Source organism: Narcine bancroftii, chromosome 1 (genome assembly GCF_036971445.1).
Source record: "Narcine bancroftii isolate sNarBan1 chromosome 1, sNarBan1.hap1, whole genome shotgun sequence".
Taxonomy (NCBI): domain Eukaryota; kingdom Metazoa; phylum Chordata; class Chondrichthyes; order Torpediniformes; family Narcinidae; genus Narcine; species Narcine bancroftii.
This window is the reverse complement of record NC_091469.1, coordinates 424,516,308-424,531,600: the sequence shown is the minus strand read 5'-3', so window position 1 is coordinate 424,531,600 and position 15,293 is coordinate 424,516,308. Positions and strand designations below refer to the sequence as shown.

At 38.2% G+C, this 15,293-nt stretch overlaps 1 protein-coding gene across 1 annotated transcript in view; it reads left to right on the top strand.

Annotated features, from left to right (window-relative positions):
* kdsr (3-ketodihydrosphingosine reductase) overlaps positions 1–15,293 on the top strand; it is a 45,189-nt gene that overhangs the window by 21,462 nt on the left and 8,434 nt on the right. The window contains exons 5-8 of the mRNA XM_069931003.1: positions 4,162–4,257; positions 7,657–7,848; positions 10,432–10,515; positions 12,831–12,914. Of these exons, the coding sequence (XP_069787104.1) occupies positions 4,162–4,257; positions 7,657–7,848; positions 10,432–10,515; positions 12,831–12,914 (456 nt within the window). The remainder of the gene's footprint in view (positions 1–4,161; positions 4,258–7,656; positions 7,849–10,431; positions 10,516–12,830; positions 12,915–15,293) is intronic.

Genomic DNA, 15,293 nt, shown 5'->3' with positions numbered 1-15,293 from the left:
ATAAATCCAGTTTGGTCTAAATTTACCATTTTCGGTACCTGTTCTGCTAATCTGTTCGCTAATAGTTTAGCTATTATCTTATAATCTGTGTTTAGCAAAGATATTGGTCTATATGACGCTGGTGAGAGTGGATCTTTCCCTTGTTTTAGTATCACTGTAATTATTGCTGTTTTACATGAATCTGGTAAGTTTTGTGTCTCATCAATCTGGTTGATTACATCCAGGAGGGGCGGTATTATTAGGTCTTTAAATGTTTTGTAGAATTCTATTGGGAGTCCATCCTCTCCTGGTGTCTTATTATTTGGTAAATTTTTTATTATCTCTTGTATTTCTACTGTTCCAAATGGTTCTGTTAATTTATTTTGTTCCTCTATTTGTAGTTTTGGTAGTTCAATTTTAGTCAAAAATTCATCTATTTTCCCTTCTTTCCCTTCGTTTTCGGTTCGGTATAATTGTTCATAGAATTCTCTGAAGTTTTCCTTAATTTCTTTTGGATTATATGTAATTTGTTTGTCTTTTTTCCTTGTTGCCAATACCGTTTTCTTAGTTTGCTCTGTCTTAAGCTGCCATGCTAGGATTTTGTGTGTTTTTTCCCCTAGTTCATAATATTTCTGTTTTGTCTTCATTATATTCTTCTCCACCTTATATGTTTGTAATGTTTCATATTTTATTTTTTTATCCGCCAATTCTCTTCTTTTGGTTGTATCTTCCTTTATTGCTAATTTTTTTTCTATGTTTATTATTTCCCTTTCCAACTGCTCTGTTTCCTGATTATAGTCCTTCTTCATCTTGGTTGCATAACTTATTATTTGCCCTCTAATGAATGCTTTCATTGCGTCCCATAGTATAAACTTATCTTCCACTGATTCCGTATTTACTTCAAAGTACATTTTTAATTGTTTTTCAATAAATTCTCTAAAATCCTGTCTTTTAAGTAGCATGGGGTTTAATCTCCATCTATACATTCTTGGAGGGATGTCTTCTAGCTCTATTGCCAATAACAGGGGTGAGTGGTCCGATAATAGTCTAGCTTTATATTCCGTTTTCCTAACTCTCCCTTGTATGTGGGCTGATAACAGGAATAGGTCTATCCTTGAGTATGTTTTATGTCTAGTCGAGTAGTATGAGTATTCCTTTTCTTTTGGGTTTTGTTTCCTCCATATGTCCACAAGTTTCATTTCTTGCATTGATTTAATTATAAATTTGGTTACTTTGTTCTTCCTGTTAATTTTTTTCCCCGTTTTATCCATATTTGGATCCAAATTCAGATTGAAATCCCCTCCTATTAGTATGTTCCCTTGCGTATTAGCTACCTTCAAAAAGATATCTTGCATAAACTTTTGATCTTCTTCGTTAGGTGAATATATATTAAGTAGATTCCAAAGCTCTGAATATATCTGACATTTTATCATAACATATCTCCCTGCTGGATCTATTATTTCCTCTTCTATTTTAAATGGCACATTTTTGCTAATTAATATAGCCACTCCTCTTGCTTTTGAATTATACGATGCTGCTGTTACATGTCCTACCCAATCTCTCTTTAATTTCTTGTGCTCCAATTCAGTTAAATGTGTTTCTTGGACAAATGCTATATCTATTTTTTCCTTTTTCAGTAAATTTAGTAGTTTCTTCCTTTTAATTTGGTTATGTATTCCATTAATATTTAGAGTCATATAGTTCAGCGTAGCCATTTTATATTTTGTTTATCTTCTCTTTCCGTTTTTCCATCATTACCTTTCCTCCTTTTCCATTTCTGTTTTCTTATTTTCAACTCTTTACCAGACAACATTCCTACAACATCCAACATTTTCCTTATTCTCCTATTTCTATCTTCTTTATCCCCAATCTCCCCTTCCCCTCCTGAGTTGCCCTTTATCCCTTGTCGGACAACCACATCTCCCCTCTCCATTTGGATTTGCGAATCCACTCGCAAGCGTCAACTGATTTTGCAGTGACCGCTCTTTTCCCCCCACCCAGCCCCCCCCAGAAAAGATTTCGTTTTTTATATGTCACAAAGGTCACTCTTTTAGTTCCCTCCTTATTCTCTCTATTCCATTACCTTCCCTTATTAATTCTTGTCTATACTTTCTATGTTTTCCTCTAATTACAGATACTTTCACATATGCCCGTTGTCTCTATTCACTCTTATACCTCTTTACCCGCATACATATCAATCGTGGTCATTTTTACCCTCCTTACCCGTCTTCATCCCTCAGTCTATTTTTGTCTTTACCCACATACATATCAATCATGATAATTTTTGCTCTCATTACCCGTCTTCATCCCTCAGTCTATTTTTGTAATTGTTCTGCAAATTTTCGTGCTTCTTCTGGATCCGAGAATAGTCTGTTTTGTTGTCCTGGAATAAATATTTTCAATACCGCAGGATGCTTCAGTGTAAATTTATATCCTTTCTTCCATAAAATCGCTTTTGCTGCATTGAACTCTTTTCTCTTCTTTAGGAGTTCAAAGCTTATATCTGGATAAATGAAGATTTTTTGCCCTTTATACTCCAGTGGTTTGTTGCCCTCTCTTACTTTTTCCATTGTCTTCTCCAGCACCTTTTCTCTTGTAGTATATCTTAGGAATTTTACTACAATAGATCTTGGTTTTTGTTGTGGTTGTGGTTTAGGGGCCAATGCTCTATGTGCCCTTTCTATTTCCATTTCTTGCTGTAGTTCTGGACATCCTAGGGCCTTAGGGATCCATTCTTTTATAAACTCCCTCATATTCTTGCCTTCTACATCTTCCTTAAGGCCCACTATCTTTATGTTATTTCTTCTGTTATAATTTTCCATTATATCTATTTTTTGGGCTAGTAATTCTTGTGTCTCTTTAGTTTTTTTATTAGATTCCTCCAATTTCTTTTTTAAGTCTTCTACCTCCATTTCTGCTGCTATTGCCCGTTCTTCCATCTTGTCCATTTTTTTCCCCATTTCTGTTAAGGTCATATCCATTTTATTTATTTTCTTTTCTGTGTTGTTTATTCTTCTTCTTAAATCATTGAATTCCTGTGTTTGCCATTCTTTAAATGACTCCATGTATCCTCTAACAAGAGCAAGTACCTCCTTTACCTTGCCTATCTTTTCTTCTTCTATTTCCCTGTACTCTTCCTCTTCCTCTTCTTCTTCCTCTAGGTTGACCATCTGTTGTTTCTTTGCTGCCCTTTCCTCCTCTTCTTTCTTGTTTCCATTGTCTTCTGTGGTGTCTTCTTGCTGCAGGTGTTCTGCAGCTGTCGTTGCCGGCTGTGGAGATCGACTCCCCAGCTGGTCCCCCCTCCCGTCGGTGTGTTTTTTTGTATGCGCATCGCGCATGCGCGAGGAGTCGCGCATGCGCGGTTGCGCACTTTTACTCGGCTCTGTGAGCCATTGTTGTAGTTCTCTTTCTACCGACCTGAGGTAGTGGGGTCTTCTCTCCGCAGCGGGCCTCTTCGGACAGGTAAGGCCTTCACCTTTTTCCTCCGTTGTCTTCTCTTCCTCTCTTCTTTCCGTTGATTTTGATTTTTCTCCTTTTGTCTCCATCTTCTTTCCACCTTTATATTCACTTTTCTTTAACTTGTATTTCTGTGCCTTTGTATTTTCTCTCGTTTTTCCCGACTTTTCTGGAGAGGGCTGGAGTTCACCGTCCGGCCACTACTCCATCACGTGACTCCTCCCGATTTTACCTATTTATTGACTGCAACTTTTTTTTTGCCAATTGCTTGAGGCTTTTGATGGATGGAATTCTAGATAACCACAATTTTACTGAACTTAAAGGTCATCTGGGGTCTGCATGAAACTAACAATGCTACTATATGTATTTTCCAAACAAAAAAAATGAGTATTATAATCTTTTCCTTTTGAAATATAAAATTAAGTTGTTTAATTTTTAAAATAAATAATTTAAATCAATTATTGTTTTTTTTTAACCCAAGGCAGTATATTCATCGAAAAATGGTTTGATTATTTTAGTGGAGACACAAGAAACTGATGCTGGAATCTTGGGCAAACTGCCAGAAGAACTTGGTGGTTGCTGTTTGGCTTGGGAAATTTCTCCATCTATTTGTTGTTTGGTTGTTTTAGGCGTGACTTGCTATTTTAAAATGTTCACAAATGGTCATCTTTCTCTTTTTTTCAAATTGACATTTCTATTGAAACATTAAAATTTAACTCTCTCTAGGCACAGGAGAAGTTGGGACCAGTGGATATGCTGATAAATTGTGCTGGAATATCAGTTGCTGCAAAGTTTGAAGATGTTGATATTGAATTTTTTAGCGTGAGTCATTGGCTTTAATAAAATTAGATTTTTTTTTCATAAAGTGGAATACAGTACTTCTGGGAATGTGTACAGAAAATCAAGCTATACAGTTCCCATGATGTTTACACAGTAAATATTCTTTACTCTTTTACATTCTCTATTTTCAACATAGATGTCTTTGCTAAGAAAAGTGTTTAATCTTTCTAAATCCTTGTTTGTCCACTAAAATATTAAATTGTTACGATTTCCGTAGGATATGTATAGTCAAATGGCTAGTTTTTTTTAAAATATGTGCCCATAACTTCAAGGAATGTACTATTAATTTGTGTGAATGGAAATGTTTAATGGTGCTAGTATTCTACAGAACAGTGGCAACAATTAGATGTGAAACAAAGTGCAGATGCTGTGATTGTAGTAAATACAAAAATTTGCTGGAGAAACTCAGCAAGTCCTGCAGAGTCCAGAGGCAAAGATATATAACCAATGTTCTCAGCCTGAGCCAAAAGCAGACAGGCACCTGAATAAAAAAAGTTAGGGGAGGAGGGAAGAAGAGGCAGGATGAGGAGCATGGGCCAATAGCCAAGAGGCCTTAGGTGGATATGAATAAGAGGGCAGGAAAGAAAAGCTGGAAATTGATCAGGGGAGGTGGGTAACTCTGTGAATACAGAGCTGGAAGAAAGGAGGCAGAGGAACCGGAAAAGAGAGAGTGAGAGACCAGGGAAGTGGAGCTGGAGGAAAGGAGACATGGGGATAGGAAAAGAAGATGGGGAGAGGAGGGTCATAATGAAAATTGGATACGTTATTAATGGCGTCTGGTTGGACAGGGCCCAGATGGTATACATGGTGTTGTTCCTCCAATTTGTGGGTGATCTCAGTTGGGCAGTGCATGAGACCATGGACAGTCATGTCAGCATGGGAAGTGGCGGGGAATTGAAATGAGTTGCCACTGAGAGATCCCGCTGTTACATTGGACAGAACGAAGGTGCTCAACAAAACAATATCCCAGTCTATGTCCAGTTTCTCCAACGTCAAGGAGACTAGATGGAGTAGATAGCCCCTGCAGATTGTAAGTGAACTGTTGCTTCACTTGGAAGAACTGTTAGAACTTGGAAGCCCCCCAAACCTTTAGTATCTTCCTCAACAACAGACCCAACCATTCCCTCTCCACCACTACCTTCCTCTGGCTGGCAGAAATTGTTCACATTCTCTTTTGACTCATCCCACTTTCTCCAGGTCAAAGGAGTAGCCAGCTATGCCTGATTTTTTTTTAATATATATTGGCTTTGTGAAACAATATATGCTGCACATCTAGACAGGCAAAGCTCCTTAAGTCTTCCTCCACTATATTGACAACTACATTGGTGCTACCTCATGTACCCATGATGAGCTCAACAATTTCATCCATTTTGCTGCCAACTTCCAACCTGACCTCAAATTCACTTGGCAACACTCTCCCCTTTCTCAATCTCTTTCTCCATTTCAGGAAACAAACCCCAACTCCCACAGTTACCTTGGCTACACCTCTTCACACCCTATCCCCTGTAAGGATTCTATATTTTTTCTTCTTCACAATTCCTCCATTTCTGTCACATTTGCTCACAGGACAAATTCTTCTTTGTGAGGTTATCCAAAATAACCTCCTTCAAAAAAACGTACCTTCCCTCCATTACCATCAATTCATCCCTCGCGCGCATGTCTTGCATTTCCCACATGCATGCCCTGGCCCCTTCTGCCCCCAGACACAACAATGACAGAATTTGCTTTATCTCCATCTAACACCCCATTAGGCTCCACAATTTCTGTCACCTGCAATATGATCTCATCATCAGACACTTTCCCACTTGATGAAGGGCTCAAGCCTGAAGCAACGGTTATGTATTTTTACCATTGCTCAAGAAAATACACTGTTTGATCTGCTGAGTTTGTCCTGCACTGTGTGCTTTTACCTTCCCCTCTTCTCCCCATTCTGCCTTCTGCAGGGATCACACCCTTGGTGACTCCCTTGTCCACTTATCCCTTCCCACTAATTGTTCCCTTGGCACCTACCTCTATGACTGCAGAAATTGCTATACTTGTGCCCAACCCTCCTCCAACACCACCATTCAGGGCCCCAAACAGTCCTTCCAAGTGAAGCAACACTTCGCTTGGAATCTGCTGGGGTCATCAAGTGCTTACATTGTGGTCTCCTCTCCAGCAGGAAGACTGATCTCAGACTGAGAAATCACTTCGTTCAGCACCTTTGCTTTGTTTGCTTTAACAACAAGGATATCCAGTAGCAATCCATTTCATTTCTCGGTCCCATTCCCATGCTGACATGCATTCATAGCAAGGCCATCACTAATAGATGGTAAAGTTACATTTATTGCCATCACTAATAGCTGTAGAATTCACCTTGAACCACCTCTGGTGAAAGTACTCCCATCGTACTGTTGAGTAGGGAGTTCCAGGAGAGGTATTACATTTCATTGTCAAGATGGTGCATGACTTGGAGCAGGGGTAGCCAAACTTTTTTGGTTGTGGGCCACATAACAGAAAAATATAAGGAGTCACAGGCCAAATCGTACTCTGATTTGGTCTGTCCTTCACTAACAATGTTGGCTTACTTAAAGAGCAACGAGCCTAAATTGTGTACAGTTTATGAGAAATAATTCTCCCATGCAGTTGCATAGCTGACATCCCCATTTGCTGGAAATTGATACAAATTGCTGTAATTTGAAGAGTTGGTCTGCTATGTGATAGAAAAAAATGTTTCTTGTCTTACATTTTAATTGAACAGAGAACAATTTGTTCTCCATTTACCAGTCTGCAAAACATGGGAAGAAATAGCTGTTTTTGTTTCTCCTCCATTTCATTAAAACATTTGTGGTTGAGGCCTGTAGGATGTTAATACCCCTTCTGGTTCTGCAGCAATTAATTTAAGTTAATTGTTACGTAGTCATGTTTGACTGTTCCTGGTTTGCCAATTCTTTGTTACAACCAATAAATGTAACACCAGTGTTTTCCTGAATGACTTTCGATCGTGACAACTTTAAAGTGCCAAAGACTGATTCAATATCTGTAAAAGAACTATATGCTCCCTCAAGACAACCACAAAAAACTAAATTGCTGAATAATCCATTCTGCTGATATGTAGTTGGCAAGTAACATCTCTAGCATAATGGCAAAATCTTACTGCATGAATTATCAAGTGAATTGCTTGCCTATTTCACTAAATTAAATAAGATTTTTAAGGCTGGTTGTGCAGCAGGCTTCATATGAACTTGTGTATTTTAAAAAATAATGTTTTGGTGTTAACTTTAACATGCCAAATTCTGTGCGAATTAACTATTTGCAAAATTGATTTCTTCATATTTTATCTAAGCACTTTAAATTACTTGAATATTAGTTTTGATTTATGTTATGTATCATTCTCTCCAGAGATTAATGGAGGTCAATTATCTGGGTAGTGTTTATCCTACCCGGGCCGTCATTCATACCATGAAGGAAAGGAGGATGGGAAGGATAGTGTTTGTTTCATCCCAAGCAGGACAATTAGGGTTATTTGGATACACAGCCTATTCTCCATCCAAATTTGCTCTTCGTGGATTAGCTGAATCACTTCAAATGGAGGTATGTCCATCAATTTTTGTACATTGCAGGTATTTTTCAAATCTCCTTTTCAGACTTTGTATGTGTTAATATCCCTATTGGGTTTCCTTGTATTTTTTAAACACTGTTGTACAGCAGGACCATTATTTATTTTGTTTTCTAATTCAGTAAAGAATTATAAGGGGGACAGGTGAAGTAAAAGATAATGCACCCACCTTGATTTGAAAATCTATCATTGCTTTTAAATAGCTTATGATTGGCAAGCAAAAGTCACTGTACATATAAGCACATTCTTTGTTGTGTACATATAGAAAGCCAAATATTTCCTTAGGAAGTATCACACTTACTTGGATATACTTGGCATTCTTAACAGGGAACCATGGCAGGTGAGAGTGAGCGATCATGACTTAAATTCATCGCTTGAATGCAAAGACATTTTTGATATTTGGGAGTTTTAAACATTCATCCATCTTTCAATTTAACATAATTCAAATAGTGATATTTCAATAAATTTTCAAAATCATTTAAAGCAACATTGTTTTGTTTCCACACATACCAAATTATCTTTGCCGTAAATGATTGTGTGCTTATAAGGGCAATCATTGATTGAACTTAACCCTGAAAACTCCGTGAATGCTTTTGTAATACCATAATGCATTTTTTTGTTTCAAGGCTCTTTCAGATTTATTGTCAGAGTACAAACATGACATCACATACAACCCTGAGATTCTTTTTCCTGCAGGCGAGGCAGAATTACCACTTAATGGTAGTCCAAAAAAAAAACCTGTACACTGATTATACACGTAAACAAATAAAGAATGTAAACAAACTATGCAATACAGAGAGAACAAAAAATCAATAAAGTGCTGTCTTGGGTAAACTTATATCTCTCATTTTGTTCGTTTTAGATTGGTCACAGTGTTTGAACTACCGAAAGAAAATAGACACACACACCGAGAGCAGTTCAGATTATACAAATGTTTATTACAAATTCAAAAGCTGATTTCACACTACAATATGCAAGCCCTTCCCAACTATACTTATCAACGCTTGGACTGGTCCCAACTGCTGAAGCGAGGCAATGACTGCACACTTGTAGTAGGTTGTCAGAGCGCCGGTAGCAGCTTCTCCACCTCCCCTGACCGGGACGTTGGCTGGACTCCAGAAGTTCTTCTTCTTGCTGAGAGATGTTGCCACCTCTCAGAGAGTCTCAAACTTCAGCAGCGGGACCATGGCTTATATTACCCAAAAACTGCTTACCCAAGCACCTATTCCCAGCACAGCAAGAAAGATAAGCAAGCAAGCTAGCATGCTAGGTTAATTAACGAATAACATAATTTTCAGCTTATCATTTTGAATACAATGGTTTATTCTACATCAAGGCTAGGCCTCTGACAGTCTGTGACCAAAACAAGCAGGAAGATTAAATGTTCTCAGTACACAGATGTCCTTTCTTCAGATAACAGAATCTCTGGCCCCTCGGTGGAATTTTGCTTATGTCTGCTGATTCTAAAAACAATTAGGTTCTCAGCTCTGCAGAACCAAGAGCTGGAAATTAAGAAAAAAAGGTTAAAAAATAGGTTAGAATCTTCCATTACAAGTGCACACATAAATGAGTCTCTGATTGAATTTCTTGTTGAGAAGTCTGTTGGTGGAGGGGTAGCAGCTATTCCTGAATCTAGTGGAGTGAGCCTTGTGGCTCCTATAATCTCTTTCCTGATTGCAGAAGCAAGAATAAACCGTGTACTGGAGGGAGTGAATCCTTGATGATTGCTGCTGCTCTCCAACAGCAGTGTTTCCTGTTCTTGATAGTTGGGAGGGTTTTGCCTGTGATGTCCTGGGCTGTGACCTTTATCTTTTGGACGGTTTTCCACTCAGGGGTATTGGTGTCCCCATGCCAGACTGAATCAGATGGTTAGCACACTTTCCATCACACCTCTGTAGAAATTTCCAAGGGTTTCTGGTGTCATTATCAAACCTCCACAAACTCCTGAGGAGGTAGAGGCACTGACATGCTTTCTTCATGATGCCATTAGTGTGTTGGGTCAGGAAGAGTCCTCAGAGATATTGACTCCCAAAAATTTGTTGACCCTCTCCACCTCTGATCCCCCAAAGATCACTGGATTGTATACCTCATGTGGGCAATATGAATGGGGAATTGTATATTATGTTCACTAATTTTTAATTTGTGCATTGTAACATTAAAATCAGTTTTAATAATAGTTTTCATTGTTTACCACACCTCTGTCCTTCTGAGTTGAGAGTAGGGGCGACAAGGTCAGAATCAGCAAATCTGAACGATTGTGTGCCTCTTCCTTTTCTGCTGTTGCAGTACTGCTGCCTGCTGTTGAGCTTCAATTCAATATAGGACAGAATAAATGTATTCATACCTGAATCTCTCATTGAGAATGTGTTTAGAGCTCCATCATAATAATTGTGTCTGACCAAGCTGAATAACAGGGATGACGAGGATGTACACGATTTTGCCACGAACAGTTCAATTAAATTGAAAATTTGAGAGATGTTGTTTCTCTGTCTGGTTTGCTCAATTTCACTCAACTTTTTTTTTAATTTTTATGCTTCATATTTGTTGATGTTTTCTAGGTGAAGCCATATAATATCTACATTACAGTTGCTTACCCTCCTGACACAGATACACCTGGATTTCAGGAGGAAAATAAAAGCAAGGTTAAAAAATATATATATATATTTATTCAGAGAAAGATGCACGTATATTTAATCTGCTTTTGATTTTTAACCATTGAGTATTTGAGAAAGTCTGTGACCTCTTGCTGATTCCTCTGTGGAGATGCAGGAGTTGTTACACGTTCTTCAACTATGCAGATCCTTCATATATGAGCCTTTACCAAACTTATAAATTCAAACATTACGAAAACTGAGCCTTGAGTTCAAAATAGAACTGCTGAGAATGCAAAATTTTCTGATTGTAAAGCAAATGACGGCGTGAAGATCCCAAAACCAATGGATGGTTTTATAAACCATGCTAATCCTTAGGTTAGATTAACTACTTTAAAAAAAAATTTGCTTTGGAATTAGCCCATTTAAAATGAATCTGGGTTTTTGTTTGCTTGTTGATTAGTACAAATCTTAGAGGTAATAATTTACAAGTTGGCAATCCAATTGTCATGGCTTTGACAGTAAATTAAAATGTATCCTAGTGTCCACAAATTGTGAAATAGGAGAGTTTATCGTGGACTTGAGGAATTGGATCAATTAAATGTGATTCATTGCAAAAGATTTGCAAAAAATTTGAAAGGCTGTCCACCTAAATTATTTTAAAGTCCTCAAAATAAAAATCCAAAGTGGGTCTCATTGATAATTTTATTACCAAGTCCATTCTATTGGAAGTAAAACTAAAATAATAAGTGATTTGAGAACAAACGAGAGCACAGAAAATAGGCTCTTGACAAGCCATGATGCCAAATTAAACTAATCTTGTCTGCATGCACATGTTCTTTTCAGCATGTTCATGTGCCCATCTAAATGCTTCTTAATCATTGGTATCATAACTGCTTCTTCCACCACCCTTAACAACCCATTCTAATCATCTACCATTTTGTGTGGAACAAAAGCATAAAAGCTTCCATTGTAAATTTCCTTCAATCTTTTCCCCTCTCACCTTAAAGTTGTTCTGCCTGGTATTCAACCTTTTCACTGTTGGGTAAGACTCTATCTCCCCTGATAACATCTATCAGATCACCTGCTCAGCCTCTGCTCCAGAGAAAACAGTCCAACTTTGTCCAATCTCTCTGATAAAATTTTACTGTCCAGTGTGCTAAAAAATCTATACTCTTCAAAGCTTACACATCTTTCATGTAATGGCAACCACGACTGCACACAGAACTCCAAAGGTGGCCTAACTAAAGTTTTATACAGTTGTAACACAACTAGCCAACTTATGAACTGCTCTCTGACAGATGAAGGCAAGCATGCCATCCATACGCCTTCTTTAGCATGTTATCCACTTTCAGAAAGCTGTGACTTTGCTTTCCAAGATAGTTCTCCAAATCAATGCTCCTTAAAGTCCTGCCATTCACTGTATACTTTCTTCTTGCATTAGTGCAACACCTTGCTCTTAGCTGGATTAAACTCCATTCTATTTCTCCACCCAAATTTCCAATAGATCTATATTCTGCTGTGTTCTTTGACAACATTCCTCACTATCCACAACTCCACCTCACAATTTTATTTGCAAACTTACTAACCAGTCCACCTGCATTTGAGTCCATCTCGTTTATCCACAGAGGCACATTTAGGGCAACACTGTTACAGCACCAATGACCCAGGATCGAATCCAGTACGTGGACCATCCAAAAACGTCAATGTGTATTTGGGTGGTACAGGCATATGGATTGGAAGAGCCTATTGCTCTGCTGTACCTCACTGACAAAAGGCAAAGGAGGAAAAACCCAACACCCAACCCCAACCAACCAATTTTCCCCTGCAACCGCTGCAATCGTGTCTGCCTGTCCCGCATCGGACTTGTCAGCCACAAACGAGCCTGCAGCTGACGTGGACTTTTTACCCCCTCCATAAATCTTCGTCCGCGAAGCCAAGCCAAAGAAGATTTCTTGAATTATTATTTTTTAAATTAATAGAGGTTCTAGCGCTGAACCCTGCAGACCAGCACTGAACACTGATCTCTAGTTAAAATAACGCCTCTCTACCACTGTCCTCTGTATTTGATGCCCAAACCAATTTTGAATCCAATCTACCATGTCACCATCACTCCCATATGCCTAATCTTCTGGTTCAGCCTACCATGAGGGTCTTTGTCTAATGCTTCACTGAAGTCCATATGGACCACATCCATTGCCCTACCCTCATCAACACCTTTGTCACCTCCACAAAAGACTCCGAATGAACAGAAACCTTGTTTGCAAGGGATTTGAATATCCAGTTGTGGTGGGTTTAATTAAGTTCCTGTGATAGGTTTATTGTGTGTCTTTAGTTATATATGAACTGAGATTTTTTTATTTTAGCCATTGGAGACAAAAATGATTTCTGAAACATCAGGATTATGTCAGCCAGATCAAGTGGCAAAAATGGTCGTAAAAGATGCTGTGGTAAGTATCAAAAAGAGAAAATTGTAATGAAAGGCTTCTAAATTATTGGCACAGTTTATTTTTTTAACGGTCTCAGAAAATGTTGATGTATTAACCCCCTCTAAACAAAATGGGGAAATGAGGTAGTCTGAATCTCCAGATCTCTACCTTAAATCTTAGGGTTTCCCTTGCATTAGTGGAATTCAAGGCTTGTGTTAGTTCTACCAAGAAGTGATGTTGATGCTCGATACACCCTCTACCCTCCTTCCCCATCACTTTCCTCACACCTTGGGAGCATTTGTATTTCATAAGTTCCTGTGCTTTAAACATCATTGATAATTTACTGATTGTATTTAGGTTACATATCTAAGTTCATATCTCATTAGGGGCAGCTCTACAATACATTAGGTTTGGTCATTGGTGCTTGTTTCAGATATATTTAAGCTATTGGGACTGGAGTTTTAAAACCCCGAAGTGGTGCAGTTAATGGTGTCCATAACCATGCTACCCTACTGCATGTAGTCTATTTAGGGTGATTCTGTTATAATGGCAAAGGAAGTTGTTGTTTGACCTATCAAGTCCATGATTCTATCTTTTTGAGCTCTTAAGTTTATGCCTGTCAAGTTCCCTTCCTATTTTCTTTTATCCATTTTTACTGCTCTTGTTTATGGGAATTTCTAAGCCTTTGGTATTTGATACTTTAAAAAAAAATGCACTGCATCTTTTTCCAGAACCTTGAGTCCATTATTCTAGACCAGCCATTCTCATACTTTTAAGGCTTTGTTTTTTTATATTTTATTTTAGTTTTCACAGACTTACGAAATCCAATAAACAAAGCCATTCATGTACATATGCATCCAAAGTCCGTATTTGTCCCAACCTTCACCCCCCCCCCCACCCACCACAGTGAATACATTAGAAAAACTTCTTGATCCCACTCATCGTGGGGCACATGACCCCTATCAAGACCTGTACTGACTACATTTAAATTAAAAAAAATATTTATGTAGTGGAGGTTAAAAAAAAATGAGGCTTTTATTTAAATGTGCTTTGGCCCCCATTTAGAATAGCTGGTCTAGATCTTGTATCTCCACTAATTGGTGTAGCTTTTGTCTATCTAAGCTTGTCTTAGTCATGCAAACCTTAATCAAATTCTCCAAAATGCTGCTTTTTCCTTAACAAGAAAATTCTAACTGCAGCTAAAAGCTGTAGTCTTTGAAGTTCCTGTTCTTGTCTTTCCTAAGCTATGCTATCAGAACAGGATACTGCTCAAATGACTCAACAAGAAATGAGTAACAATTTAGCATGGATTCCTTGCTTTTGTGATCAGCATCTTGAGTTTGTGAAGCCCAGCATCTCTTATTCCATACTAATTACTCTTAATGTTCTATCAACTTCAAGGATCTTGGTAGAATGTTTTTTTTTCCCCACATAGTGTAGAATTGTGTCACACTCTCTGTTTAAATTGAACTGTACACATGCCCTTGAGTCCACGCCACCCAATTACACTCAATTGACCTACAACCCAATACATTTTTTTTATTTTTGAAGGGTGGGATGAAACCAGTAGACCTGGAGGAAACGCACGCAGACACAGGGGAAATGTGCCAACTCCTTACAGATGGCAGTGGATTTGAACCAGGGTTGCTGGGACTACAATAGTGTTGTACTAACCATTCCACCCCTATCACTTATACCTCTCCTATCACTCTGGGAAAAACACTTCATTAAATTGAATCCACACATTAAATTATATCTGTTATGTCAGACCAATCAACTAATCTCACAGTTTCCTTTGATTCAAATCATCCATGTTTAGAAAGGCGTGAACAAAAGTCTGCTACCGTTGATGCATTTAGTTGTGCTCCATTTGATTGTCCTAAGTCACAAAAACGAGCACTAATCCTTGGGCCACATCCTTTGGTAAAATGAATAGTTTATCATGACTTGCTGCTTTATTTACAAATGCTCTTTTAAATCCAAGTTGGCACAAACCATCCTCATCCATGACCCTTGACTATGTTGACCAGTCCTTAAGGAGTTGGTTTCTCAAATGTATTTTAAAGTCTCTGTGGTGGGGTGGGGGAGGGGGGAAACACTACACTTCATTAGTCTTCTATTACAAAAAAAGTTGGGTTTGTCAAAAATTGTTTCTTGAGCATGGCCTATTATTCATGTTAAATAATTATGCTGTAAGCACTATAGATATTATTGCAACCTTTATTCAACAAGGTAACATTTCTACTTCCCAAAAGGAAAGATTGGATGACTTTGGCAACCCTTCTCTCTTACTCACCCTGCACTTTAATTCCCGCAATGGTGTCATGCACCGCTAAGCCAAGACTACCTGCAGATTGGAGGAAGAAAACCTAATATTCCATCTGGGCACTCTCCAACCAG